Raw genomic sequence first — 26260 nt, 5'->3', positions numbered from 1 at the left:
GACGGAAAACTGGTAGGAGACAATCACCCAGCTAAGACAGTGGCTGAAATCTCTAAGGAGGCAGCACTTACAAGAAAGGGTGGAGGAATAAGCCACTTCAGCAGATGTTAAGAACATTGTGAGGAAGGAAGTCATCGCCCACTGAAGAGCAGAATGGAACCAAGTGAGGGGCAGAGAGAGAGAGAGAGAGAGAGCAAGAATGCAAGTGGTGTTCATGGCAAACCCCCTTTGTCTTCACTGAGAACCTGAATGAACAGATTGGACACCTGGCATACTCAATAGAGATTGACCGATCGTAACACAAAGCCTACAGTGGCACAGAGAGACAAAGAATTGGGCTTTGATATCACTAAAGAACGTGCGATCGAGTTCAAGACCTAGGAGATCCAGGAGGTCGACAGGGCCCTAGAATGACCTTGACCCCAAGCCTGAGTGGAGTTTACAACAAATGCCTCAGGCTCGTGTGGCAACTGTGGAGGGTCCGCAAGGTGATCTGGAGGAGCAGGAGGGCATGGACAAGTGGAGAATTCCAGAGGATGCCTCTATTCCAAAAGAGACGCATGCAGGAACTATCAAGCAATTCAGGAGCATCTCACTCCTAAGCATTGAAAGCGATACAGCCTCCAGTAACTCAATGCCAGGAATAACTCACACATCGACACCTCAATTAAAAACATAAGGAGTCTTGATGGTCCCAGGATGCACTGAGCACACAGAAGTGGTCACTCGGTTGTCCGAAGTCGCAGGACAGATGCAGAGACCTGGCTGCTCTGTGGTTGCTCCTTGGCATCACATGACTGTACGGGAAGAGCGCTCTCAGGAACAATACTGATGCTGAAGAGAAAGGTGACCCCTGACCTGCACATGCTACTTGGACACAAGTAGACACACCCGAAACACCCAACCCCTGGTAAAATCACTGATGATGTGTATAAGTGTATCACAGGACGTGTGAAAGGACAGAAAAACAGGAGACACCTACAGAAAACAGATATCACTTCTGGAGGCATGCATTTAGTGAACTGACATACCCTGAGTCAGAACTGTTTCCACATATTAGAGCATCAAGCTGACCAGGGATGAAGTAGAAATTTTCTGTCAGAAAAAAAAACCAGAACAATTATTTGCATGAGCCACTGGGCACTTACATTATTCAAGGTTTTTGTTACTTGTTTAGATCAGAAGAACGCTACTCAAAAACAAAATGACCAAAATTAAATCCACACGTATCAAACCCTAATTTTAGTTATGTGCAACTAGTTACATTCCAAGGTAATCACTCACTCTCATTCATGATGTACGTGTCCCAGTCCAAGCCCTTGCTGCCATTTGGCAGGACCTGTTCAGTCATGTTTATTGGCCAGATTACACATTTATTCCGCAGGTTCCCCATGAAGAGCTGAAGTCCAATCAGGGCAAAGACGCTGAGACAGAAGACGGTCAGGATCATCACATCCGAAAGCTTCTTCACAGACTGGATCAAGGCACCCACAATGGTCTTCAGGCCTGTTAGTCAATACACAATAAACACATGCACACACACGTACAAATGTGCACAGGCGCACATACATTAAAACAGGCGAACTCACATTCACACACGCAATTACATTAAAATGCGCCTGCACACACACAAATGAAAAAAGACTTACAACTTGCGGCACCGCAAGAGTCGAAAATCTACATTTTGTTTTAAAGCTGACAAGTCATATAGAGAAAAAAAAATCTAAGTTGGATAATGTATATCTAATACTGTATTTAACCCTATGCTGTGCAGTCTCTTCTTGGCATAATTTTGGCAGGCGTCAAAACTACATATTTCACAAGGGACTACACCCGGTGATGCAAAGCCTCAACACCAGAAATCGACTGTCAGTGTGTCTTGTGCATTCTTTTACTGTATAAAACCGGATGTTTCTGTCATTCCTTCCTGGATGGAAATCTGTAGTTCAGGCTGCTGTCTCTTTTTAATTAACTAATCAGATAGTTGCTACCCGTGAAGTTGGTATTTATCATTTGATGTAAGCATTTACACTGATTGTAATTCAGTGTCTCATGGGCTCCATTTTGTCATAAAATGAAGGTTGGTTGTGAAATTTTTGTTTGAATAATCATAATAAAGTATTTTAATAACAAAAACGCTTCAGGTAAGCACTGGTATGTGAGTTGGGGTAGTGAGTTGAGAATAATACGTTTATTGTTAAATCATTATTTTCCAGCTTTACCTCAGTTTTTTCTATCTGAGCAGCTTAAAAAATGTATAAATGTAATAAGCTAAGTTTATGGTACTATCATACAAATGTTACTAGAAAGGCACTCAGAGGAGCGACAGGGCAAATGCCAAACAAGCCAACCAAACAACCAAACAACAAACAAATGAAAACATAACGACCTTAGCGGAAGGAAATAAGTTAATTGCTATAGAATTGTGTAATTCTATAAATTAAAAAAATTGAAAGATTCTAAAATGAGCATTTTTGTTGCTCGTTTTTGGGTAATATCTCTATGGCTGAATGCACTTATTGTAAGTCGCGTTAGATAAGATTGTCAGCTAAATGAATTGAATGTAAAGTGATTGCTCCATAAAACACTATGGTACAGGACTACCACAATAGACCTACAGTACAGAGATGAAAGCTTAGAACCTAGTTTGGGTGAGAAAGATATTTGGTGCAGAAATTGGAATTTTCCAAACATAAATAATGTAAGCACAGTGCAATAACTGTACAGGTATTCCTATGAGGTTATAAAAAAAGCAAGACTTTTGTGTGTGTGTGTGTTGGCTTGAGGGCTTAATATCTCCTGTCATGCTGAGAGGCAGTTGAGGCAGAAGAACATGTTGTTCAGCATCTCCACATTTGCTGGGAGGAGAAACCCCGTTCTCCTTTCCTTTGCTGATGCTCTTGCTGTTGACTTACATTGTTTCCTTTCATGCTCATTTAGAGAGTTTGTGTCGTTAGAAATCTGTGGACTATTGGTAGTTTTTAGAAAAACAATTTACACATACAATTACACTACACGTGTTCATATTTGCTGGATATAAGTATTGTTCTAATTCCTTTGTAAGAACCACTTGACTGTTTTCAGTATTATCATTGAATGACATGCTTGTGTACACCATCACACGTGTCAGTGCTTCCTCACTCATGTTTTTCTGTTTTTCATTGTTTCGACAGTCTAATACTGGATTCTGCATTTTGCACGGTTTCCCAGTCTGACTCAAAGGGGGTCTATTGAATAATTGTGGATAAAATTAGACTTATAAGATACCGTGTAACTTCCTATTCTTGGATCATCAGTTTGTGTGATGTGTCTGAATCTGATCACAGTTGTTTAGTAGTTTCCTTATGTTGCCAGGCCACTGATCAAACCACACACAGTCCTGATGAAGCTGATTATTATTGGGTTAGCAGCTCAGCTAAGGATTTGGATTAGGTTGTTGGTCGTTTGTCACAGCTCAAGTAAAATACTTTAAAGTCAGTTTTTTTAAAGAGACAAGAGCTGAGCATATGAGATTAAGTTCTAACTCCAATCACCTTTGTATTTTAGAAAAACCTCCATCAATAACAAAAGCCTAATGTTAAAAGTTGCCCATGTCTGGCTATTGTGAATAGATTTTGCACTAAAATTAACAAAACATTATCCAAACTCTGCTATTTCAGCTTGCTATTTAGTATGTAATACAAGTTGCATAAAGGTTACATTCAGTTTTTTTTCCTCATCACCACAACAGACACAACAAACACCGCAGCTATTTGGGATGTTTACCATCAGAAAAACACATTTTCATTTGCACATATTACAATAACTCCTCCATGTTTTTTTTACACTGAGCAAGAGCAGAGAGAACTGCAGCTGGATGTAGGATCCATCTGGAGAAGGCAAATTGTATCATGAGATTACGATTTCCCTTTTCTTTTTGTGTTCATCTGTGGAATCATCCCTAACTAACCGCAGTTATTAATTATATACTGCATCCAACAAATCAAATGAAGACAGCAGCCTTACAAAAACAGCAAGCAGCCAGAACTAGGCTCAGTCAAGGGAGCAGGAAGTGAGGAGGAGAAAGAGAGGACAGGCGAGGAAGGGTTGGAGGTTGGGAGGGGCAATGAGAGGTGGCATGCAGGTCATTTAAACGCCAAGGCTGAAGGAATTGAGTCTTTGTCAGCATCACTTGTCTGTAAACCATGATGGTGACCTTGCTTTAACATGAAGGACCACTGCCATCCCAGGCAAACTTTCTCTTGCTCTTGTGGGTGTTGGGTGAGCCCTCAGGCTGGTTTCGCTGAGCGCTACATGCTGGAGGGTGACTGTACTGAGTGTTTTGTGGGAGCTTGTGTGTATATGTACTTACATACACTGACTTCATTGTGTCTACATAATTGTCTATGTTAAAATGTGTCATGTTTTACAACCATTGTGAGTTTATTTAATGTATAAGCAAATGTATAAACGTATTTTATCGTGTTCCCTATAAATAATGTCATTAATAAGGTGTTCCCTATAAAGTTTGACAAATATGTGCAGAATTTTGCTTATATATGAGAATTATCTATTATTTGTTTCCCTTACTCTTACAGGATGGGCAAAGATCTTCCAAAAAAAAAAAATCTGAATCAAAAACATTTTTGAACTAAAAGAAAACAAAATCCAGGAGAAAAGCCCCTTAAAGCCAAACTTGAAAAAGCATCTGCCTCAAAGCTTCATGCAGCATCAGTGTGATTTCAAATTAGGCTTGGCAGTCTTAGGGAACTAAAAAGGCTTAAGAAATGGGAAGGCAGTGTCATCTGAGAATTTGGATAAGTGTTTGAAATAAAAGTGAATGCAAACCAGATGGGACAGTTCTCATGATAATACTTTCCCTAACTTTGTTAGTTAAACCACTAAAGTTAAAATCCTCAATGGATATAATGGCTAAATAATGTCTTGCCTTGCATTATAACAAGGTTTTGGAAATGTATTTATGTACAGAAAGATAGTTGGTGCAAACCATACCATCTGTCTATGGGACATGTGATCCCACAAGACTACCAGCAGACTGCTAAGCCTATCAAAAATGTATCGCTACCATTTTTGATTTTGTCATAAAACAAAAGATTTTTAAAAAAATGTAGAAAATCTAAAACATACTCTTGAAAACGGAAAACAATAACAAAGTAATAGAAATTAAGACAGCTACTAGATAAAGTAAGCTCAGCCTTAGTGTTTAAATGGGAGTCTCACCTGGAATGACAGAAATAGTTTTCAATGCTCGGAGAACCCTGAACGTTCTCAGCGCCGAGACATTCCCAAGGTCCACAAACTCTGTTATATATCTGTAACAAGGTAGGATGACACACAATACAGAACCCCATGACACACAACACACAATAACAACACACACGCACGCATGAACACCAGCACCACCATCGAAGACCAGGAGGGGACACCACGGTGAGAAAAAGAACGCCTGTCCGACCAGTGGGAAGAGAGCGAAGGAGGAAGAGGAGAGGAGGACTGAAACAAAAACACACCTAACATCAACCCCGTGACTCGCCCACCCGCAAACACAAACACCTGGACTGTCTTACCTGGGATAACTGAAATTGTTTTCAAAGCCCTCAGAACCCTGAACGTACGCAGAGCTGACACATTGCCTAGGTTTACAAACTCTGTTATATACCTGCAAGGTGGATTAGATACAGTTACTCAGCAGCCATCCCAAACAAGAGGAAAGAAAGAATAGATTGTTACATAATATTTAATGCGCATTATGGAGGTGGTATGATGTGGATGGAGGGTGTTGTGGGAAATTTTATTTTTATTTTTGTACTAAAATCAAATCCACTCCAAGCCTTGTGAAATCACCATGTCACTGAATGTCAGAACTTCCATACAATCCTCAGAATGGAACGAAAAATAAGTTGTCAATGTTCAAACCGACCCACATCGCATTACAGCACCTTTAATAGATGCAAAAAAATATGCGACTATAAAGTGTCTGTGATAAAAGCAGTGAGTGTGGGAGTGCTTTTGGCATCAGAGCTTGTCACTGCAAATCATTGCATTTGTCATAGAAGTAAAAGCACAGGTGTCATAGTAACTTAAATGATGGCTCTTCTCCACTGATGTCTCATGAGCCATAAGGTGTAGCACATCTTAATGGAGTGCGTGTGCGTGTGTCTGCAGTGAGGAAGCTCCGCTGCCATGTGGGAGTTACCTGTTGTTATTTTTCACACGTATATTTTATAAATTATGCTAAATCAAATGATAAATGTCATGATGTGTTTGTCATGTTGAAATCTTTCTTTCTTTCTTTAATTGCAGTGTCGTTTCATGAGGCTTTTAATAATCTACATATTTAATACTTACGCCATTGAGATGACCATGAAATCCAGCCAGTTCCATGGGTCTCTGAGAAAGGTGAAACCATCTATACAGAATCCTCGGGCCACAATTTTTGTGAGTGACTCAAACGTATAGATACCTGTGAAGGTATACCTTGAAAAAAGAAAAGAAAAAGGAAGACAAGACATTGAACACAGTGACAGACACAGAAACAAGGACATGATTGCTGAGGAGAAGTATGTATGTATACTTACTCTACTTGTTTAGACCACTCTGGGGGGTCACTAAATGTCATGAATATACAGTTGGTCAAAATCGTACACATGATGATCATGCTGAATAACGTGAGAAGACAAGTTAAGGAAAGTTTGAACAGGGAACAGATATTCGATTTTAATACAGCAACAACTACGATAAGTTTAATAGTGGAGTAAAACCTTAAGGGGAGAGGGCAGAGAGGGGAGAAGACAGTGATTTAGTGCTTACAGTGCATTAAGCTTCTCTTACTATTCACTTGTGATAGAAGCAGAAACATGTTTAAATACTAAAACATCTGTTTTTGATTCACTGCAAAACAAAGACAATGGATCATTTGAAAGGATATGAATGTATCAAAATCTTAATGGCTATTCGCCTTAATAGGTTAAAAGGGCTTATGATGTACAAGGAGGGCGTGGCACTGAAGCGGAAGATTGTTTTCCCTTTGTTTAGGACTATAAATGTCTGTGGAGAGAGAGAAAGAGAGAGAGAGAGAGAGAGAGAGTTAGATCATTCAAAGAATTCATTATATGGTACACACTGTTCATTAGATTGTCTGCAAACCTTCAAACAAAAGGAAAAGGTGAGTGTAACGTGACTGTTGATTAGCTGATGCGAGTCCTGGGCTCACCTCTGAGTCATGGGCATTACTGCATTGCTTTGAACTATAGCTACAGGGCTGATTCTCAAAATATAGGTGACACTGAAATCCATCTGAACATGGCGTTTTGACTTGAGTCCTCACAGCAGCAGCAGACAGGCGCATGCATGGAAAGCTCTCTGCTCTCTGTAGCAAAATGACTCTCTCTTCTCCCCAAGTTTAAAGCTCTTACTGGAAGAGAACCGCAAATGCTGTCATCGATCAGGGGCAGATCTGCTGACTCCAGGCTCTCAACAACCACTCCCCAACCATAAACAGCACCGGGCCAAGTGGGGCTGGGCACTGGGGTGAGGCAGCAGTGTGTTTCTTTGTGCATACCGAGGAGCTTGTAGATGTTTGCACCCAAAATTTCACACTTAACAAACAAACAAAAAACTAGGATACTTCACATTTACAACTCCTGCTGCCTCCAGTTTCTTTTTAATACAGGCACAATAGTTAAGAGCTGGTTCACAGACAATTGTGAGGATGTGGGATTAGTCCTCCCTCACCACATCCTCTCGACCCATGACATGAAGTCCTGTAAGAGATGAGCATTAAAGAATGTTTCTGAATTCGTAATAATTAATTTCAATTTTTTAATTTAAAATGCATTCAAGCATTGATAATAATAATAATAATAATAATTCACTCAATTACAATAGGTCCTCGCTCTGACTTTGTCAGTGGAGCTTGGGCCCTAATGACTATAATTAGAAGAAGGATAGGGATATATGAAAAAGAAAGAGAAGAAGATAAAATTGTTCTTTGGTATGCATATGACATCAGCAACAACAAAATTACACACTCCACTAGTTTGTGGTTCACACCATGGGAAACACTAGAACGAATTGTGGAGACGACTATAAGTGTCCAGAGACAAGTGGTGTCCTGAAACCTAATTACAGATCAAATAGTGGCCACGATATGTATCCATCTCCATCAGAGGACTCCCTCTCTCTCTCCCCCTGCTCCTATTTGGCCTATAGAGCATGTACCTGAAAATATCTTTTTGCTGTTTTGCCCGTGGCACAGAGAAAATAGTTTACTATAGTTCAACATTAAAATACACATTATAAAAGTGTATAAATATATAATAAATCTACAGAGCTAACTGTCAGGGATCAAGAAGATCAAGTTTTCTTTTGACCAAGAACCATGTTACAACCATGTCCAACATGCATAACTATTTTCTTTATGTTAATCAATGAATTTGTAGAGGATTAAAAAAAACTTGATCATGCAGAGATGAATGAAGCATGAACACTATATTACTGAGAACACGTCTGTTTTGTCATCACTCTGTCTTCGCGTCACCCTAGGTCATCCTCTACAGCTTGATGGAATTTCGCAAAATTCCCACAAAGATTCACAATTCGGCTACGAAGGGGCTTCAGTTAGTCAATGAAATGATTCGATTTGGAGACAGAAAATGTGTTGATGCAAACTTGGCAACCTGGCACAATTACAACAAGGGATGCAAATGGCAAGCAATTCCCTAAATTGATTGTTTGCTACAATGATAGGTAATCAATCGATGAGAATCATGGGCTCCGATCACATGATCAAACACTTCCACTTACTGTGGTTTGATACATTCTTCACGGTGGTTAACTGATTTATGAAGCTCCCATTTCCCCGGTTTGACTAATTTCCCTGACAAACGATGTAAAAGTAGGTTAACAGAAAGGGAATTTGAGCCACCAAACTCGTCGTCTTTGAATTGAAAGTTTTTCTGCGACACATTTGATGGGATTAACATTTCAACCATGTTTGGGGAGCTCAGGCGGAACTGGATAAATAAATAGTTACATAGTTACATAAATAGTGGCTATGATGGTGTACAGGCACCAGATCATAAAATACTCCATATGGAGCACAAAGGATGATAAAGACCTTCACACAAAGTGCATGAAGGTGCATAGCTTCACTCATCGTATGACTACACCTACACAGCCCAGCAGAGTGAGCCTCGAGTCTTGTTTGCTGCAAAGCTGGAGAAATGCTCTGAATAGAGCTTTAAAGAAAAAGCCACAAATGCAAGAAATCTGGAGGCAGAATGCAGCTCCAAGGGCAGTGTGCGTGTGTGCGTTATGTGCATGTGTGCGTGTGTGTAGCAGCAGCAGATATAAAGAGGGGCTTGCAGGGGTATGGGACAGCAGCAGAGGGAGCCGGAGAGAGAGAGAGAGAGAGATGAGGGGGTGGAGGGGGAGTGATGCAGAACAGAGAGCCAGAGAGCTGCAGAGGGGAGAGAGCCAAACCTGAGAAGGATGGGAGGAGTGGGTAGGTGTGCAGCAGAGAGGGAAACTGAGATGAGTGAGATCGAAGTGGGGAAACAATGGAGGGTAAAAATCATGTTCTCTTCATCCCAGGACCCCGTCCTGACACAGACTGGTCTGTTACTTCACAAAACTGACTGTATTTGGTCTTCCTAACCCACACACCTATTAGGAGATTGCAATTATGAATATCCAAAATAATTGGTTGATTAAGAGAGTAGACAATAAGTTATTGGCAAATGTTTTGATAGTTAATCGTTTGAGATATTTAGCAGGAAGTTCCCAGCTTCTTGTTTTTGTGGATTTGCTTCCTCATATATTCTCTCTGGTTGCAAATAAAAAATTCGGAGGTTGGTTTAACTAATCAACACTAAACAATCAACATATTCATAGAAAAAAATAATTAAAACAGGGGAATTTTAAATGACCATCATAAGAAAAGTCTAAGGTCTCTTTAAGGTCTCTTTGCAGAACTGGAGAGAGTCAAAGCAACTGGAGACGTGAAACGCATACAGATTTACCTGGATTTAAGCCCATTCTATTATGGGCTAAGTGCATTTTGATTAAATTTACAGAGAAGCAAAAATATCATAAGTCAACTTCCACATTGTTCACCGTGAAAGTTTGATGGTTTGTGACAAAACAACACATCTCGGTATTAGTAGTGGAGCTTTAGTTTAATATCTGTTAAGCATTATAAGTAGTAAGTAACTAATATTCTTCTGCAGTGAGAAATGCTCAGTAATGTCTCATCTAAATGATTGCAAAACTGATTTCCCTGCAAAAGATAGCATACTATATAAGTAAAAAGGTCCATTATCCCATTTTTTTTTAACTGTATGTTGTGCTGCAAAACCCACTATCCCCCCTGACCCCACCCTACTTACAACCTGGCCAGCATGGAAAGCACATACTCCCCCACCCCGTCCCTTCCTCACTCAGCCCCAGTACAGAAGGATGCTGTGTCATCAGAGACGGAGGACTCAGACAGTGCACTAAAGCATGGCCCCCACTTTAATTTACTACACCCTGAAAAAAAAAAGGAGCACCGGAGAGGAGGCAGTGGAAGGGAGAGGGAAAAGCAGAGTAATGGTCAGAGACTGAGATGATGGGATGGGGACATAATGCAATGGTCTGTACAGTGCTACATACTGAGATCCAGATTGAACTGCTGCTTTAGCCGTGCGCTCCCCTTGTGCTGTTGCTAGTAGCTGCTGCCCTGAGAAGGCTTGAAAAGAAATGCCTGATTTTCTGCACACTCCTGCTATAATCTGTGCTCCAAAATGCCCCAGTCTGGAACATTTTGCAATCTGAATACTTCCCACCCCCAATTCTGTTGTACAGCAGCCAATTCAAGCTGAATCATCCTGACTATATTCCCATGAGCTCTATATCAAGGTCCCTCTTCCACACACAAGCATGTGTGCACGCAATCCAAGCGCCATTTAAAATGCTAGTATGCCCTCCATCCATCGTGTCCTGCTCTTCCTGTGTGACTTCAGCACCTTTGACGTTGCCTAATCACATCAGACATTTGAAAAGCCCAGGCAGTCCTCTCCCCGTCACAGGGGAAAACAAGAACTGCAACGCTGCATTTCCCTTCCTCACCACTACCCCCTCTTCCTCCCTCTGATGCATGAGTGCTGTGATCAGGTTTCCTGCAGCTGACGGTCTCACACACACACACGCGCACGCGCACGCACACGCACACGCACACGCGCACGCGCACGCACACGCACACGCACACGGTGAGCGATAGGAGGACTGTCAGTCGAGAAGAGGACAGAGGAGACAGAAGAGGAGGAATGGGAGCTAACCATGAATATACTCAGAGGTACTTCCTCGGGTGTGAGAAAGGACAAAGACATTAGTGGATTAGGAAAATGACTGATGTGAATGATAGTAAGCTGGACAGGGAAGAGGAGGTCTTCGCCTGTGACTCTTATTGAACCGATACAACACATGGGTGTATATGATGAAGTCAGCAGATCTTGACTAAGCAGAATGAAGAGCCAGGAGCTGTTCAAACAGAAACATATGAGGTAAGCAGTAGTGCAATAGTTAGATAAGCTACCTCGCTGGCATTCTTAAAGCCCAGTTTCCCTTCCAGACATTTTTAAATTCCCTTAAAACATGCTGTTAAGCAAGGAACCAGTGGGTTAAGTTAGGGCCATGGCTGCAATGAGATTCTGCATTTTTGGTCTATATATATATATGGTCTATATATTGTTTCATCATTTGAAGTTAATTTTAATACAATTTACAAAATATGAATGAACCAATTCAATGATGTTTGCAAACTGGAGATGAGTTGCATTTTTGCTCAATGGATTTAAACATCTGTTAACTCACAATCCAATAGGGGCTTTAATAGAGTGATATTCTAGGTCCATGGAGACAATGTATATGAAATTATTCATCTCAGTTACATCATTTCCAATCATTACATTACATGAGGCACATTCAGTTTTCGTGTCTTGTTTATGTTCATCGCATTGTTCCTCACATACACTCTAAAAAACAATGCTTTTAAACTTATTCACAAAGGAATATCTGTACTTTAACATAAGTGTTGAAAAACATTGTGACTTTATCGTAGTTTACAGTGTTTACTCATCTGGCTGAGCATTCCACTACATTTTTGTTACCAGACAAGTTGCCGCTGTTAGGCTCCAATTCTATTTTTGATAGACACAATCTCCTGGCTTATGGGAATTTAGTGCGAGCTACACAAGGTCACCAACAACTTTTTTCTGCAATAAATCTACACCAAGTTATACTTTTTTTGTAAAATAAAATAAAAAAATCACAGTCTTCTGTTTAACCACAGCATTATAACGCTTCATATTTCTCAGTCAGCAGGTTATTCAACTATCAACTATGCAGCAACCACACCCAAAAAAATATTTTTAACTCCTCCTTAAAACTACCAGTGTCGTCTCTTTGTGCATATACCATACAAATACACAGACATTTGAATACCTATGGCTGAGAAAAAAAAGGGCTCCTGCTGCAGGAGGCATGTGACTGGAGACCATGATGAACAACTGCAGCAACTTCCTTCATTCACCAGAGGGAGATACCACAGCAAAAGTAAGGAGAGGCAAAGGGAAATAAGCAAAATGGGGAAAGATAATAGGACAAGAATGCCACCCTTACTGTGGCCACCACTGAACTAGGGCTGTGGATCAATGAATCACAAAAGGCACACACACTTGACAGTTTCATCCGAGCTTCGAGGGAGAGCTGCAGGTTGAGACGGCCTGTCCTGCTGACTGGGCTTCTTGCTGCCGTACAGGCCGCGGATTCACTTACACATCATCACTGCCACCACACAGGAGACTGGCTACTCCTTAGCTATAAACAGCCGAAGGTACTACAGCATGCTCCTGCCATTTCCTCTCCACTTCCTGCCCCCTCCTGCCATACTGTCACTCCTCATTAGTCTTCTGCTGGTGCAGAGCCAAGCTAGAGTTAAATGGTGTGACACTGAAGCCTCAGATGCTTTGAAGTCTTGTTTCTAAGGAATACTTTTTGTTACACATTTTTGTTTGTGTCACATTAATCCAGGAGCTGATTTTCCTTAAAAATGCAGAAATTAATATGTTTGACTGTGTGGCACATCTGAGGTGAAGAATCACTTAAATAACTGTGAGATTGAAGTAACACTGACTTCACCTTCAGCATTGATAACTAAAAGACTATTTTAGAGGGGATTTATTAAAGTGTTTATCTGTTTTAAATCTCCCAAAAGCAATGTGAGACACCAAACTCAAAAAAATCCTACAGAAAAAAATAGAAGAGGCAATATGTACTAAATTGAAAACATGGTTGCAGCCTATAAAAGAGGGGGAGAGAAAGATGACTTTGTTTTGTTTGATTAAAAGGCAATCTGAGACAATCTGTTAGACAGAGCACTGGCAATCTGAAAGTATGTTCTGTAACAAAATGTTTCACTTAGCAATACCATTGCTGGCATATAAAACCCAAAGGCAAATCTGCCATCCCCACCAGTCACAATATCATTTTACTATGCATTAACACAGATGATCAATCAAAAGTGCAGGAACAGCATAAATGAGGGTAACTGATCCTTAAAAACTATTCCACAGCAACCCAGCAGTGTTGCAGGAACAGAGTAACTACTGTGACTCTGCCTCAGTTGTGCTTTGATTTTACAGGTGCAATAAAAAAACCTCAGACCGTGTATGATCTCCCTGTTCATCTGAATGATGCAGTGACAGTCTCTAAGGTGCCAGGGAAGAAAATCATACTGAAAAGCTCTTAAATACTTCAAGGTCATCTTTGCTATTATGCTAACCCTATCCCTGTAGGGACCACAATAACTTCCATTTTGACAGAATTGATATCACACACATTCTATTATGAAAGTGAATTTCATATCAACTATCTGTATTGTGTGGCGAATTTAACAGTGCTGGCAGTTTCACATGAAAAAAAAGTTAAGTTTAAGCCCATAATTTAACGGCTGAAGATTACATCTGTAAAGATTTAAAGGAATGTCAATCTAATTTCTCTGATTTCACAAATTTTTCTGATGTGCATTTGGCCTGTGGTGCAACTCACTTTCTTATTCAAATAGTATGGGTCCAAATCCTCCAGTGGTGTGGCCACAAAGCCCTTAGGAATATCCCCGTAGATGAAGGGCAGGCCCCTCCCAGCCTCCAGGTCACTGTTTGGCTTGGGCTCATTTTCGTCAGATGTGTCGCGGTGACTACTGTCCGATCTGGGCTTAGGCGGCTTCTTGTTCTTCTCTTCATTGATGCGCTTCTCGATGTTAGCAAGCGACTCTGCTGTGAATTTCTTGAAGCTGTCAGGTCCTGGGGGTGCCATAAGGGGTGCGGCCATGTTTTCATTCTGCAGCTATTCCCCCTTTATTTGTTTTCCATCCCAGACATCCAGCTCTGAGAGGAAGAGAGGGACACATAGGGAGAAAGTAAGGAAGGGTGAGCATAAGGTGCGGGGCAAAGCGAGTATGAGGTGAGGGAGGAGAAGAACAACATCTGAATGAAGAATGCCAACAAAAAATCATTCTATAACATGATGTCATCTAGTTTAAAACCTGTGTCATTTAATTAACAACACTGACTGGACAACAAAGTGATGTAATTCAAATCTAATATACACATTTAAATTTGACATAACATACATTTACATTTCATATAAATATACCTTATTATTTCGCTGTATATTGAGTTTACTGGTTCTGCCAGAAAAAGCCAAATCAAGCTTGAAAAGTGCAAACATTTGGATCATGGGCCAGTGGACAATGTCTTCATCAGCCTTAACGACCAAAGTACTGATCCTGAAACCCTGAAAGCTAAACGTCAGTGTCCAACACAGACATAATTCCTGCTCTCACCTTTGTGACCACAAAATCAAGGAGAAAGAGAATTATGTTTTCTCTTCTTGCATTTACAGTATGCCCACAAACGACAGGCTCCTCAACCCAACAGGCACCCATCTGTATTATGTATCTTACATGGCAACATACATCATTTCTTTTTCGGTGATATTTATTTTGTATCTATATTTCGTAACCATGCTAAGGCTGTAAGGGTCATGGTTTTTCTTAACTTTCGTACTGAAATGGCAATGGCTTTGAGTTGCAAAAAGCTGCATGCAGCTTTCTGCTCATTGGTTTGCAGGTCTCTATATGGTGGCGTCCAAACAACTCTCTACAATAATGGCTCCCAGGCTAACACACAAATATTTTATGCTATGCTGCGAAATGAATAATAACATGCAAATATATTCGCTTGATGTGGACGTAATCTAGGCGAGGAGTCTAGTGCTACATGTTCTCTATGGGAACTTAACAAGATATTGTATGTCAACGCTCATTGCTGTAAATTTGTTTTGGAGTTTCTTCCTTACCATCCATTAAAATATATATTAAAGATGAAGCAGATATATTGATGTGACTGAGATCTGCGGCTGAATGGAATGGTTGGGGCGTGATAACAATACAAATATTTTCAAAGAACAGTGTAATGAGCCAAACTAGGTTAGAATCCACCGACTCTAATTAAACATGTGCTGGTTTTGTTGTACTCTGTGACAGTCCGTCCATCTGCTCCTCAATGTAGTTTGACTCGACAGTGGTTACAACCATTAGAAATGTCACCGGTGTGTAACAGCACACCTTCTGTTGTCCTACACCCCAAACGTCCCGAACCAAAGCAATGACTCTACGTTCATTTTTCATTTACCAGCAACTGAACATAAAATAAACCACTTTAACGTGTCACAAGATAGTTCCATAAATAATTACTGGACTTTCTAAGTGGAAATGGTTCAACCTCATGGGCTCTGACTCATTGTACAAACAGTAGGTTCCATTCACACGGTGGACTGCATCTCTCCAGGGTCCCCCCTGGTGGCCCGATGGCCATGCTGTTTGATAAACCAGATAGACCAGTCAAGTCGCAGTTCAAGGCGGGCTATCAACATTTTAAGACAGAGTGAGCAACATCCTAGAAAAGAATGGCGAGGGTACAGACCTGGAAATGAATGAGAAAGGAGTCAAGAGCAATCCACTGGCCGAGAGAGAGAGAGAGAGAGAGAGAGAGAGAGAGAGAGATCCAGCAGCTCAGTATCTTCGAGAAATAAGCGCAGCAGCCAACCAGGAGAGGACTGTATTCCGATCCAGGTAACCCAACCTCGGCACAACCTCCAAGTCTCCTTCCGCCGATGCCACATCAACTGATCTACCGTAAAGGTGATTCACACCAGCATGCAACACCATGGCCAAGCCGCGCGTAATGGGCACATGACGCTGGAACGATCCAAAAGACAGGAGCTGGAAGGCGACCACGAGAAACTGGCTGGCTCCAGGCAGGTGTTGTTTTCGATGTCCACTAATGTACTAAGTCATACGAGAAACGCATGGATTAAACAGCCAGTCTTAAAAAAAAAAAGAGACTGCTGGGATCAGTCAAACAATTACACTGAATCCTGTTGGCTCGTACAAAAAAAGGAACCAAAAAACAGGCCAAAACGTCGGCTCGGCTAAAACCGAGCCAAGACAGTCTGGAAATTAGAAAAAAAAATCAAAATCAAAATCAATAAATGACTACACTGTTGGATGACAGGGAGAATGAACAACTCCGAGCGCCTCGGCTGCTCCGGAGAAACGCGAGTCTCTGTCCCGCTCAGCAGCGTGTGCAGACTGCTGCGTCTAATGTGCGGAGGGGGGAGAAATCCAAAAGCCTCCGTCCTGGTACAAGAAAAAAAAATCCTTTCTTCTGCTCTGTGCTCCCTGACGAGGTGCTGACATCGGATGGGGCTCACCGGACACAGCGGAGACACGGCGCTACAGTGAGGAGGAGGGAGGAGGGGATGGGGCGCATCACTTGCATCAGTCACATGGGCCAGCAAAAAAAAAAAAAAAAAAAACCTCACACATCCTTCAATTTCCTGCAGTGATATTTTGATATGAATATAAGATGTGAGCTCATCTCCACAGCCCCTATGGGGGATATATGCCTCACACAGCCTCGCATGTCCTACGTGTGGATGCCACCTTCTCCGTGTGAGCTGGGTCAGTTTCAGGTCAAGTTAAGTTATGAAGACCTGACTGGAAATTTTTATGAGTTATGATAATCAGTTGTTTTTTCTTAGAGGGCATGAGAGGTGTGAGAGGAACAGGACGGAGATGCTATGGAGCATCAGACCACTGTCGAGATAGACGGGGATGAAGGGAACATCTCCTCCTTTGTTTCTAGGGGAGAACTTTCTCCCCGTGTGGGATGGAGACCACCCGCTCCCCCTCACATTGCATGGTTCATCGCGTAAAGGCCATTGACAGCGTGCGATCAGCAGTCTCTGCTCGAGTGCACTGTTTTATACCGAGGCGCGCCTATAGGGCCAAGGCCTAAAATACTGCAGTGTGGTTTATTGCTGCTATAGGCTCTAACTAACTAACTCCTAGTAGGTCAGCTGGATTCACAGGCGCCGTCCTGACAACTCATCACTGGCCTCAACTCAACGCATCACATTGCGCACAACCCAGTTTTCACACGTAAAAAAAATGTGAAAATATGAATAGAGAAATAGAGAAAGTCTAAACGGCCTCGAGGCTACACCACACCCGCATCGTGTCTCGCGCCACCGGAGAGCCCATATGATGCGGGTTTATAGAGCAACAACATGACGGGGGGGGGGGGGGGTGTTAAAAAAGGGGGACACTGCATGAAAAGAGCAGAAAATGGTGCCGCAGCCGCTGCGAGCACTGCCAAACTACAGATGCACCGTCCTCCTCACGCAATACAGCCTCCGAAGAGATGAGGGAGTGAGGGAGGGAGGGGGGCCACGGAGGTGGACTGTGGGGGTGGGGGACATTAAACTATCATAGTTATAAAATGATGGCAGCGACAGAACTCGCCGCGGAGATGACTCGTGCAAGCGACGCATTGTGCATGTGCGCCCGGAGCAGGCGCGGCTGGCGAAGTTTGACGCGATCCCACTTCGACCATCCTACATGCGTATGTTTCACATTTCGACACACCGACATGTCATCCCGTCCGGCGGCAGGCCAACACCCCGAACAGCCCGCCGTCCCCCTCGGTCCGAGCCGGCCCCCCCCTCGCCAGGAGCACGGCTCGCCGGCTTCGCGCCGATGCCTGGCGGGCACATGTCGGTCCATGAGCTGGCGAGCAGCCCGGCGCGGAGCGGATGCTGAGAGAGGGACCGCGCTGCGGCACTGGGATGCAGTCGGTCGGACAAAGTAGCGCTGCGATCCATCCCGCGACCAAACATGTCAGCCCGAGCACAAAACAGACGGTCCACTCACCTTTTCTCGCATCAACAGGAATCCGGACAGCTGTCACTGGACTGCAGATGGAGAAAAGAGTCGAGAGTAACTGCGGCTGTCGCCATATTGTTGCTGCTATCTTCCTTCCCAGTGCGTGCGGCTACCCTGCATAATTGATGACTCTCAGCAAATTGTTAGGGAGTGTCGGTAAATGCCTTTGGTTCCAATAACGGACAAGCGACCGCAGCACCGTAAGCAGAAAAAAAAGGGGAAAAAAAAACACTGCTCATGTAATAATAGAAGCCTGATTGGTAATCTGGCTGGGGCTGCCGTCAGGAACATATTTGTTTTTTACTCGGATCTGCTATGAAAATAGCAAGAGTCCATTCCATATTTCCAGAATTAGATCTGGAAGTTACAGGACACATTGAAGAGTTTATAATCAGGGCTTATGTAACCTCTAAACCACAAAGCAAATGTAGAATCAATTTGTCTTTTGGATTCAAATGTGTACATATAAGCCTTACATTTTGACTCATTACATAAGTAAAAGCACAGGTGCCATTAACAAAATGAATAAGTGTCCCGGTGAGCCGTGACATCACAAGGACCCTGAAACCAAAGCAGTTGAATGGAATTCATCTGTAGTCACTTCCAGCCAACCCAAATGTCTTCCATGAAATTTGCAGTAGGTGAAGTCCGTGTTGTATAGATGTGGAGTTTGTGAGCCCAGTCTCATAAATGCTTGTCCTAAACAAATAACAAACTTGCATAATACAAAATCAAATATGATGCTGGCAACACAGACTTTTGCTCCATCAATCCACAAATCTGGTTATTCGGTGGTTCACAGTTGGTAGGTTGGTGCTATATGAAGCCATTGTTAATTTCTTCTTATTCTATACTAGTACTAATGGAGCATTTTGGTTGTAATAGTTCTAAAGTCAAAGCCAAGGGAAAATCTTCTTTCACAGGTTAGTGCTGAGGAAGTATAACCAGTACCGACACTGGAACAAGTTAACATCATGACTTCGCCCAATGCAGTTCACTACAATGTGCTGTCTTTAACAGAATTTAAACAATAAATATTAATAAATAATGTATATGGCTAATTCAGGAGACTGGTTTTGCAACTGAATGCAAATTTTCAGACAATTTTTGGTGCAGCACAAATGTTCTATAATGTCTGTAGCAGGGGAAGGCTGAATCTTGTTTATTTGTACAGATTTGAGAGTGACAACACAATCACAGCACTTTTCAAATTCAGTCACTTAACAAAATGTTGGAACAATCTTTCAACATATTACGACCCTTAGTCTATAGCGGTCCCCCTTAAAAATATGGGGTCGGAGGGTTTGTAAAGGACCTGAATATGAATGTGCCCCAACAATGTCTATCTGGTGGTCTTACAAAGAACTGCACTTTTACGTCTCCAGAAGGCCAAATACTTGGCATGCATTTTAAGTCATTGGACTGTTTTCAGTTCAGCATTCCAGTGCATTTCAATATTGTGAGCATGGAAATACTTAAGGAATAAAATATTTTACATAGTCATACTTGCAGTCAGATTATAGCTGTACACTTTATAGGAGGAGCTGGTGAGAGGGTCTTCTAGGTCACATTGGACAGCAGCACAGGGACCTGGGCGCATACAGGTGGATGAAACTCAATGGTTATATCACAAATATTCTGTTAATATATATATATATATATATACACACACACACACAGTATATCTTACCTTTATTAGATAGAGGGAGTCAAGGGCTGCCCTCGTGTAGGACCAACGCAGTTCCACTATGCCATAGCAAATATCCAGGACAGGTCCAAAACAGGACCACAATAGTGTGTGATTACCTCAATATCATGGGGAGTGTGAACTTCTACAATTTCTTCAGGACTATGTGATACAGTCAAAAGATTCAGAACAAGGGCATAGGTGGACCTTGAGTTGTGATGGCATTGTCAACAGCAACCATCAACAAGAGCATCAACAACAACATACTAACTCACTTATTTTAAGAGAATACATTTGGAGTTTCAGGCTTTTACTTTGAAATTCCACACCTGATATTCCATAGTTCTTTATTTAGGAGTGAATGAGGGATAAATGTCCAATATGAAATCAAATTTAAGGGGAAATTAACAAACTCATCATCAGCTGGTGTGTGTAGGTTCATTGGCCTCGAATAGGATGGACTATGTGTAAAAGATCAAAAAGGGTGTTGAATCAGGAGAACCTGGACTTGGTTGTAGATTCTTGTATACGTGTCAGCTCTCATTCATGAGGCTTCTTCAGCTTCTTCTTCTTCAGTTGCTTGACTGGGAGCTTGTCCACTGCACGTCATTTGGGACTCAAATGGGACTATAATTCACAAAATGAACACCATGATGTATTGAAGAAGACTTAAACGGAAGATTGAGACCATGACCTCCTCAGGAAAATGTTTACTGACGTGTCAGAAGTCGAGTCGATTTTCTCAGACTACTATAGAAACCGACTTCTTTTTGAATGAAAAGCTCCACAGACATCAACCATGTAAAAGAGCTTTAAGCTCTGGCAACGAGCTACAAAGCACCGTTTACAAAATGGTCGTGAACGCCTTCAAAACTCTAACATAATGTTTGAATGCCTGAGTGTAACGAGTAATGGTTTTACTACAATGACAAACATTTTGAACAGTGAATGATTGCTTTGTTTCTTTGTTTAGCCCACTGTAGTCACAACCTCGTTGTGTTAACAGAGATAGTTCTTACACTACACTACTACACGAGCAAAACAAGATGGTAACCATCAACAAGATAAACAACAACAACAACTTCTTTTAAGATATTAGGTTTGGAGTATTGAGCTTTTACTTTGAAATTGCACACCGGACATAGCACGGTCACTTGTGTTCTCGTGTTTAACTTGTGGCTGTGCTGACTGAGATCAGGGTCGACAACATGGCTCTCCTCGTGAGAGTGTGTTCCTCGGTCGTCTACGTGCTGTGCTGGCCCCTGCTCCTGATGCACGCTGTGGGCCTGGGCAGAGTTTACAAACGCCTCTTCCCATTTTGTTTGTGCCACATTTCTGCAATGTACAAGGGGAAAATGTACGACAGGAAGAAGGAGCTGTTCCGCAGCCTGCCGGAGTTCAACAACCGCGGAGGGAAACTCACTATCCTGGAGATCGGCTGCGGCACCGGCACTAACTTCGAGTTCTACCCCCCCGGCTGCAAAGTGATCTGCACCGACCCCAACCCCCATTTCCAGAAATACCTGGACAAGAGCATGAGCGAGAACGAGCACCTCACGTACGACGGGTTCGTGGTGGCCTCGGGGGAGGACATGGGGTCCGTCGCGGACGGGTCGGTGGACGTCGTCGTCTGCACCCTGGTGCTCTGCTCCGTCAACAACATACAGCAAACTCTGAATGAGACTCACCGGGTCCTGCGGCCGGTGAGTCACCGGACTGCTGAGAACACTCGGTCACACTCACACTCGTAGTTATCGGGGCGACTGTCGTCGACCACCTTGTGCTAATTAAACTAGCTTAACTTGTGTCGCAGGTGATCACTCGCCCGATTGGACCGAAATGGTCACGTGACACACGGAATTGGAAGAACGGATAAAAATACATTGCACTATATATACATATTGCCCTGACTTCAACTCCAATAATGATTTTACTGATACAAGTATATTGGACAAACTATATACGTCAAATATTAAAAGAAAGTTTAAAAGAAATTTAACTGATTTTTTTAGATTCTAACCATAACCATAAACTCAAAATAATAATAAAAACACAATAATACAGCCATTATATAGAACTTGAAACAGGAAAATAAAACTTTTTTTAATGTAAAAAGTAAATGCATATACATATTTATTGTATTAAATAAAAGTTTTCATATCTGCAAACATAAACGCCAATACATTGTCTGTGAGAGGCTTTTATTGGCCGGTTTTTCACAGCAAATTGATAAATCACTCAGGCTTTATAAGAAAGAGAAAATTGAACACTAAACAAATCAGGATAAAAAAATATGGAGTCAAAATCCAAGAAAATTGACTGATGGCCTGAGCCCAACATCAGCCTGGCCAATATTTTGTGATATATTTCAGCCATAGTATATATAGCAGATATATCTGTATAGGCATATACTTATACATAGGGACGAAAAGGGGTACACAAATGCCAACGAAATGTTTGAGGTAGTTTATGTTAGTGACATAAAAAACTCTGCTGATATATCAATGTCAGATCTCAAATATCAATATTGGTTCTGGCCTCACAAAATGTGGTCAGCCTTTGGCCTGAGACTATGGAATGACAATGAATATGATGGGATTGTTTATTTATTTTAGTTTCCACAGTATAAACATAAATTTTTTCCCCTTGCAGGGTGGAGCCTTCTTTTTCCTCGAGCATGTGGCTGCAGACGCCTCAACTTGGACACACTTCTTCCAGCAAGTTCTTCAGCCTGCATTTTTCTACTTATTTGACGGATGCAACGTCACACGAAGCACATGGAAACATCTGGAGGCAGCTGGATTCTCTGAAGTCAAACTGAGACACATTGAAGCTCCGCTCTTCTTCTTAATCAAACTGCACATCGTAGGCTATGCTGTCAAATAGATTCAGTCTGATCAGCTTCTTGATAATCCTCCTTCACAGCCAGTGTATGACTATGCCAAGCACTAAATGCCTGACCTCTACTACTCTGTCATATGATAGATCATCAATGAAGAAGAGAGCACCAGTCAATTTGATACCAATTTAAATTTACCAATATCAACAACACGAGACTAACACACTGCATTTAACATAGATAGCTCACATTGCTATTTACCTTTGCCAAGGAGGTAATGTTTTTGCCCCTGTCTGTATGTTTGTTTGTTTGTTTGCTTTTGAGCAGGATTGGGCAAAAACTACTAAACAAATGTCCACAAAACTTGATGGACGGATGGGACAAGGGTCAAGAAGGAAACCATTACATTTTGAAACGGATCCGGAAAAGGGGCAGGTCCAGGTATTTTTAATCACCTTTTTTAATATTGTGAAATCTAATATTTTTCACAATAATTCAGGGATTTTGATGAAAAATAGGACGGATATTAATGAGTGTTTGCATTTCTGGTGTGGCCTTATTGAATTAAAGGGGACTTTTGGCACTACTGAGTGCCATTCTAGTATTGTATGCCGATGAAGGTAGAAATTATATTTTGATATCTTTTTGATCCTCTGTCCTACATCCCTCATCTACAAGTTGCTTGCTGATGCATCGATCTGATGCTGCCACAGGGAACTGCTCTGTCAGTGTTTATCTCTGTGCTTCTACTGGATTTACTGCTATTTACGATGCGACAATGGTGCCATGAATATATACATTTTGTTGTGATTAAGTTGGTTGTATTGTGTCAAATTGGTGGGGTACATTTTTACTCCTGTTGCAGTGATATTAGTGTTTTTATTTCATAGTAAACAAGTATTGAGATGATATAGACAGGAAAGACAAAAATTAAGGAGGAACTTGGGCTGTGGTCCAATAGTGTATTTTGCTTAGGAAGGTTCCTAACAGTGAAATGACCCAGAAGTGTTTCAGTGGCAGCCTTGATAAAAGCTCTTCAAATTCTCTAAGTGATAAGGAAAGGATACTTCCTATCGTATCTCCTTTTGCACAGGAAACACTGCACCTTTTTTTTTTTGAAGGATAGGAGACAATGTTATCCCACAATTAATGGAACATCATAGTTGCACCTGAGCTGACCCATGTAAATATGGAAACGACGGAACAGAGGTTTTCTGTTCCAGAACTTATAGAAATCCCCACATGGTTGTTCAAACTCCAAATCCATGAACATAGATTTATTATCTGTCCAATCAGGAGTCATGTTCGACAACAAGCATATTGAACTTATAGTTCACAATATCACCATCAGAACTAAATACAAAAATAAAAATAATTTCCACAATTTCTCCATCTGGTGGTCTTATGAAGAACTGCATTTTTACATCTCCAGGAGGTCAAATACTTGGCATGCATTTTCAGTCATTGAGCTACTTCTCAGTTCCGCATTTCAATATTTATATCATGGGACATAATTAGGCAATAAAATATTTTACATCGTCAGATTATAGTTGTAGACTATAATCTGACAGCTATAATCTGATGATGTAAAATATTAGAAGCTGGTGAGAGGGTCTTCTAGGTCACATTGGACAGCAGCACCGTGACCTGGTACCATACAGGGCTGAGACTTGATGGTTATATCAAAAATATTCAGTAAAAATATAAGATACCTTTATAAAATAGGGTGAGTCAAGGGCCGCCCTCGTTAAGGATCAATGCACAGCCACTTGGCCATAGCAAGTATCCAGGACAGGTCCAAAACAGGACCACAATAGTGTGTAATTACCTCACTATCATGGGGAGTGTGAACTTCTACAATTTAATCAGGACTATGTGATACAGTCAAAAGATTCAGAACAAGGGCATAAGTGGACCTTGAATTGTGATGGCATTGTCAAAGGTAACAATCAACAAGAGCATCAACAACATAATAACTTACTTATTTTAAGAGAATACGTTTGGAATGTCAGGCTTTTTCTTTGAAATTCCGCACCGGACATTACATAGTTCATTATTTAGGAGTGTCATTTGTTAGTAGTGTGATATTGGCTGCATGTAGTCACAAAGGTCAGCGGCTACAACGTGACTTTTCTCATGAGAGTTTGTACCTCGGTAGTCCATGAGCTGTGCTGGCCCATGGTCCTGGTGCACGCTGTGGGCTTGGGCGAAGTTTATAAACGCGTCTTCCCATTTTGCGTGCACCGTTCGACTGCAACGTACACGAGGAAAATGTACGACAGGTAGAAAAAGCTGTTCCACAGCCTGCAAGAGTTCAACAACTGCGACGGACAGCTCGCCATCCTGGAGATTGGCTGCAGCACCGGGATCAACTTTGAGTTCTATCCCCCCGGCTGCAAAGTGATCTGCACCGACCCCAACCCCCATTATCCGAAATACCTGGACAAGAGCATGAGCGAGAACGACCACCTCACATACGACAGGTTCGTGGTGGCCTCAGGGGAGGACATGGGGTCAGTCCCGGATGGGTCGGTGGACGTCGTCTGCACCCTGATGCTCTGCTCCGTCAACAACATACAGCAAACTCTGAATGAGACTCACCGGGTCCTAAGGCGCGTGAGCTTTAATGCTTCCTTTCTTTCTTTCCTTTAGCACAGGAAACACTGGACCATCCTTAATGAAAGTAAAGGAGAAGATTACATCCCACAATTCCTTTCAGTGACGCAACATCGTAGTTGCACCTGAGCAGATATGGAAAACAACAAAACAGCACTTTAATTCTCCTGACACTTTCCCAAACGTACAGCTCCAAATCCATATTGATTTCCTCTCTCTCACATCTGTCCTGTCACGAGTGATACTGAACAACAAGCATACTGAACTTATATTTATTTCGTATTTATATTTACCCTGGCCCTCTTGCTCAATTTGTTATTTATATTTCAATGGTTCAACTTTCTCTTCTTATTCTTTTCATATTGTTATATTATTTCAACATTGCAGTCATGTTTGTTTTGTTTTATCCCTATTTTGTTGTTGCTTCACAATAGTCAAATATTCCCTCTGCATAAGATGAAATCAGTGCAGTTGTCACTGTGTGTCTTATCTTATAAATAAACTTGGCCTAGAAAAAAAACCTAGTCTGTAAATACCAAATGCAGATGGATTTTCTTCGCACCGAGGTTGTCTTGTTGTTTTTTGAAGTCCCTATGCATTCTCCTTCACAGCTTTCCTTGAAACCTTGCAGTTCTCCGACGGGGTCGAGGACGAGTGGTTAGGAAAGGAGATCTATTTTGACGTGTCGTCTCGTCTCACATCTCCACCACATACGACCCATTTGCGCCCCCGTGTGGTGAAAGCTCAACACTGTCGCACGACACAGGTACTTAACAGTGTAATCTGTTGA

The 26260-nt window shown here is 41.8% G+C and overlaps 2 protein-coding genes and 1 pseudogene across 4 annotated transcripts in view; 2 read left to right on the top strand and 1 right to left on the bottom strand.

The window, feature by feature from the left end:
* The window catches only part of scn8ab (sodium channel, voltage gated, type VIII, alpha subunit b), a 49215-nt gene extending 27816 nt beyond the window's left edge, over positions 1-21399 (bottom strand). The window contains exons 1-9 of one of the 3 annotated variants that reach the window (XM_047332570.1): positions 20019-21399; positions 19835-19918; positions 14089-14426; positions 6929-7047; positions 6579-6668; positions 6349-6477; positions 5221-5312; positions 1285-1506; positions 1032-1095 (exon numbers count right to left, since the gene is read on the bottom strand). In XM_047332570.1, coding sequence (XP_047188526.1) covers positions 1032-1095; positions 1285-1506; positions 5221-5312; positions 6349-6477; positions 6579-6668; positions 6929-7047; positions 14089-14370 — 998 coding nt within the window. In that variant the 5' untranslated portion in view covers positions 14371-14426; positions 19835-19918; positions 20019-21399. Of the gene's footprint in view, positions 1-1031; positions 1096-1284; positions 1507-5220; positions 5313-6348; positions 6478-6578; positions 6669-6928; positions 7048-14088; positions 14427-18316; positions 18766-19834; positions 19919-20018 lie in introns of those variants that run through there. The other 2 variants (XM_035630895.2, XM_035630901.2) reach the window with 2 other exon arrangements.
* Positions 21175-24242, top strand: LOC118309145 (putative methyltransferase-like protein 7A). Its single transcript, XM_035630921.2, has 2 exons — positions 21175-21718; positions 22668-24242. The coding sequence occupies exons 1-2, from the start codon at positions 21224-21226 to the stop codon at positions 22899-22901; spliced, it is 729 nt and encodes a 242-aa protein (XP_035486814.2). The 5' UTR covers positions 21175-21223; the 3' UTR covers positions 22902-24242.
* Positions 24243-24939: 697 nt separating this feature from the next.
* On the top strand, positions 24940-26214 carry LOC118308920 (annotated as a pseudogene).
* Positions 26215-26260: the final 46 nt, after the last annotated feature.

Source organism: Scophthalmus maximus, chromosome 6 (assembly GCF_022379125.1).
Source record: "Scophthalmus maximus strain ysfricsl-2021 chromosome 6, ASM2237912v1, whole genome shotgun sequence".
Taxonomy (NCBI): Eukaryota; Metazoa; Chordata; class Actinopteri; order Pleuronectiformes; family Scophthalmidae; genus Scophthalmus; species Scophthalmus maximus.
Note: the sequence above shows the minus strand (reverse complement) of the source record. Positions and strands in the feature narration are given on the sequence as shown.

Excerpts from the sequence above, each read along its gene's own strand:
- LOC118309145 (XM_035630921.2), top strand. The coding sequence starts at position 21,224 with ATGGCTCTCCTCGTGAGAGTGTGTTCCTCGGTCGTCTACGTGCTGTGC. Across the intron at positions 21,719-22,667 it reads CTCACCGGGTCCTGCGGCCG|GGTGGAGCCTTCTTTTTCCT; the intron begins GTGAGTCACCGG and ends TTCCCCTTGCAG.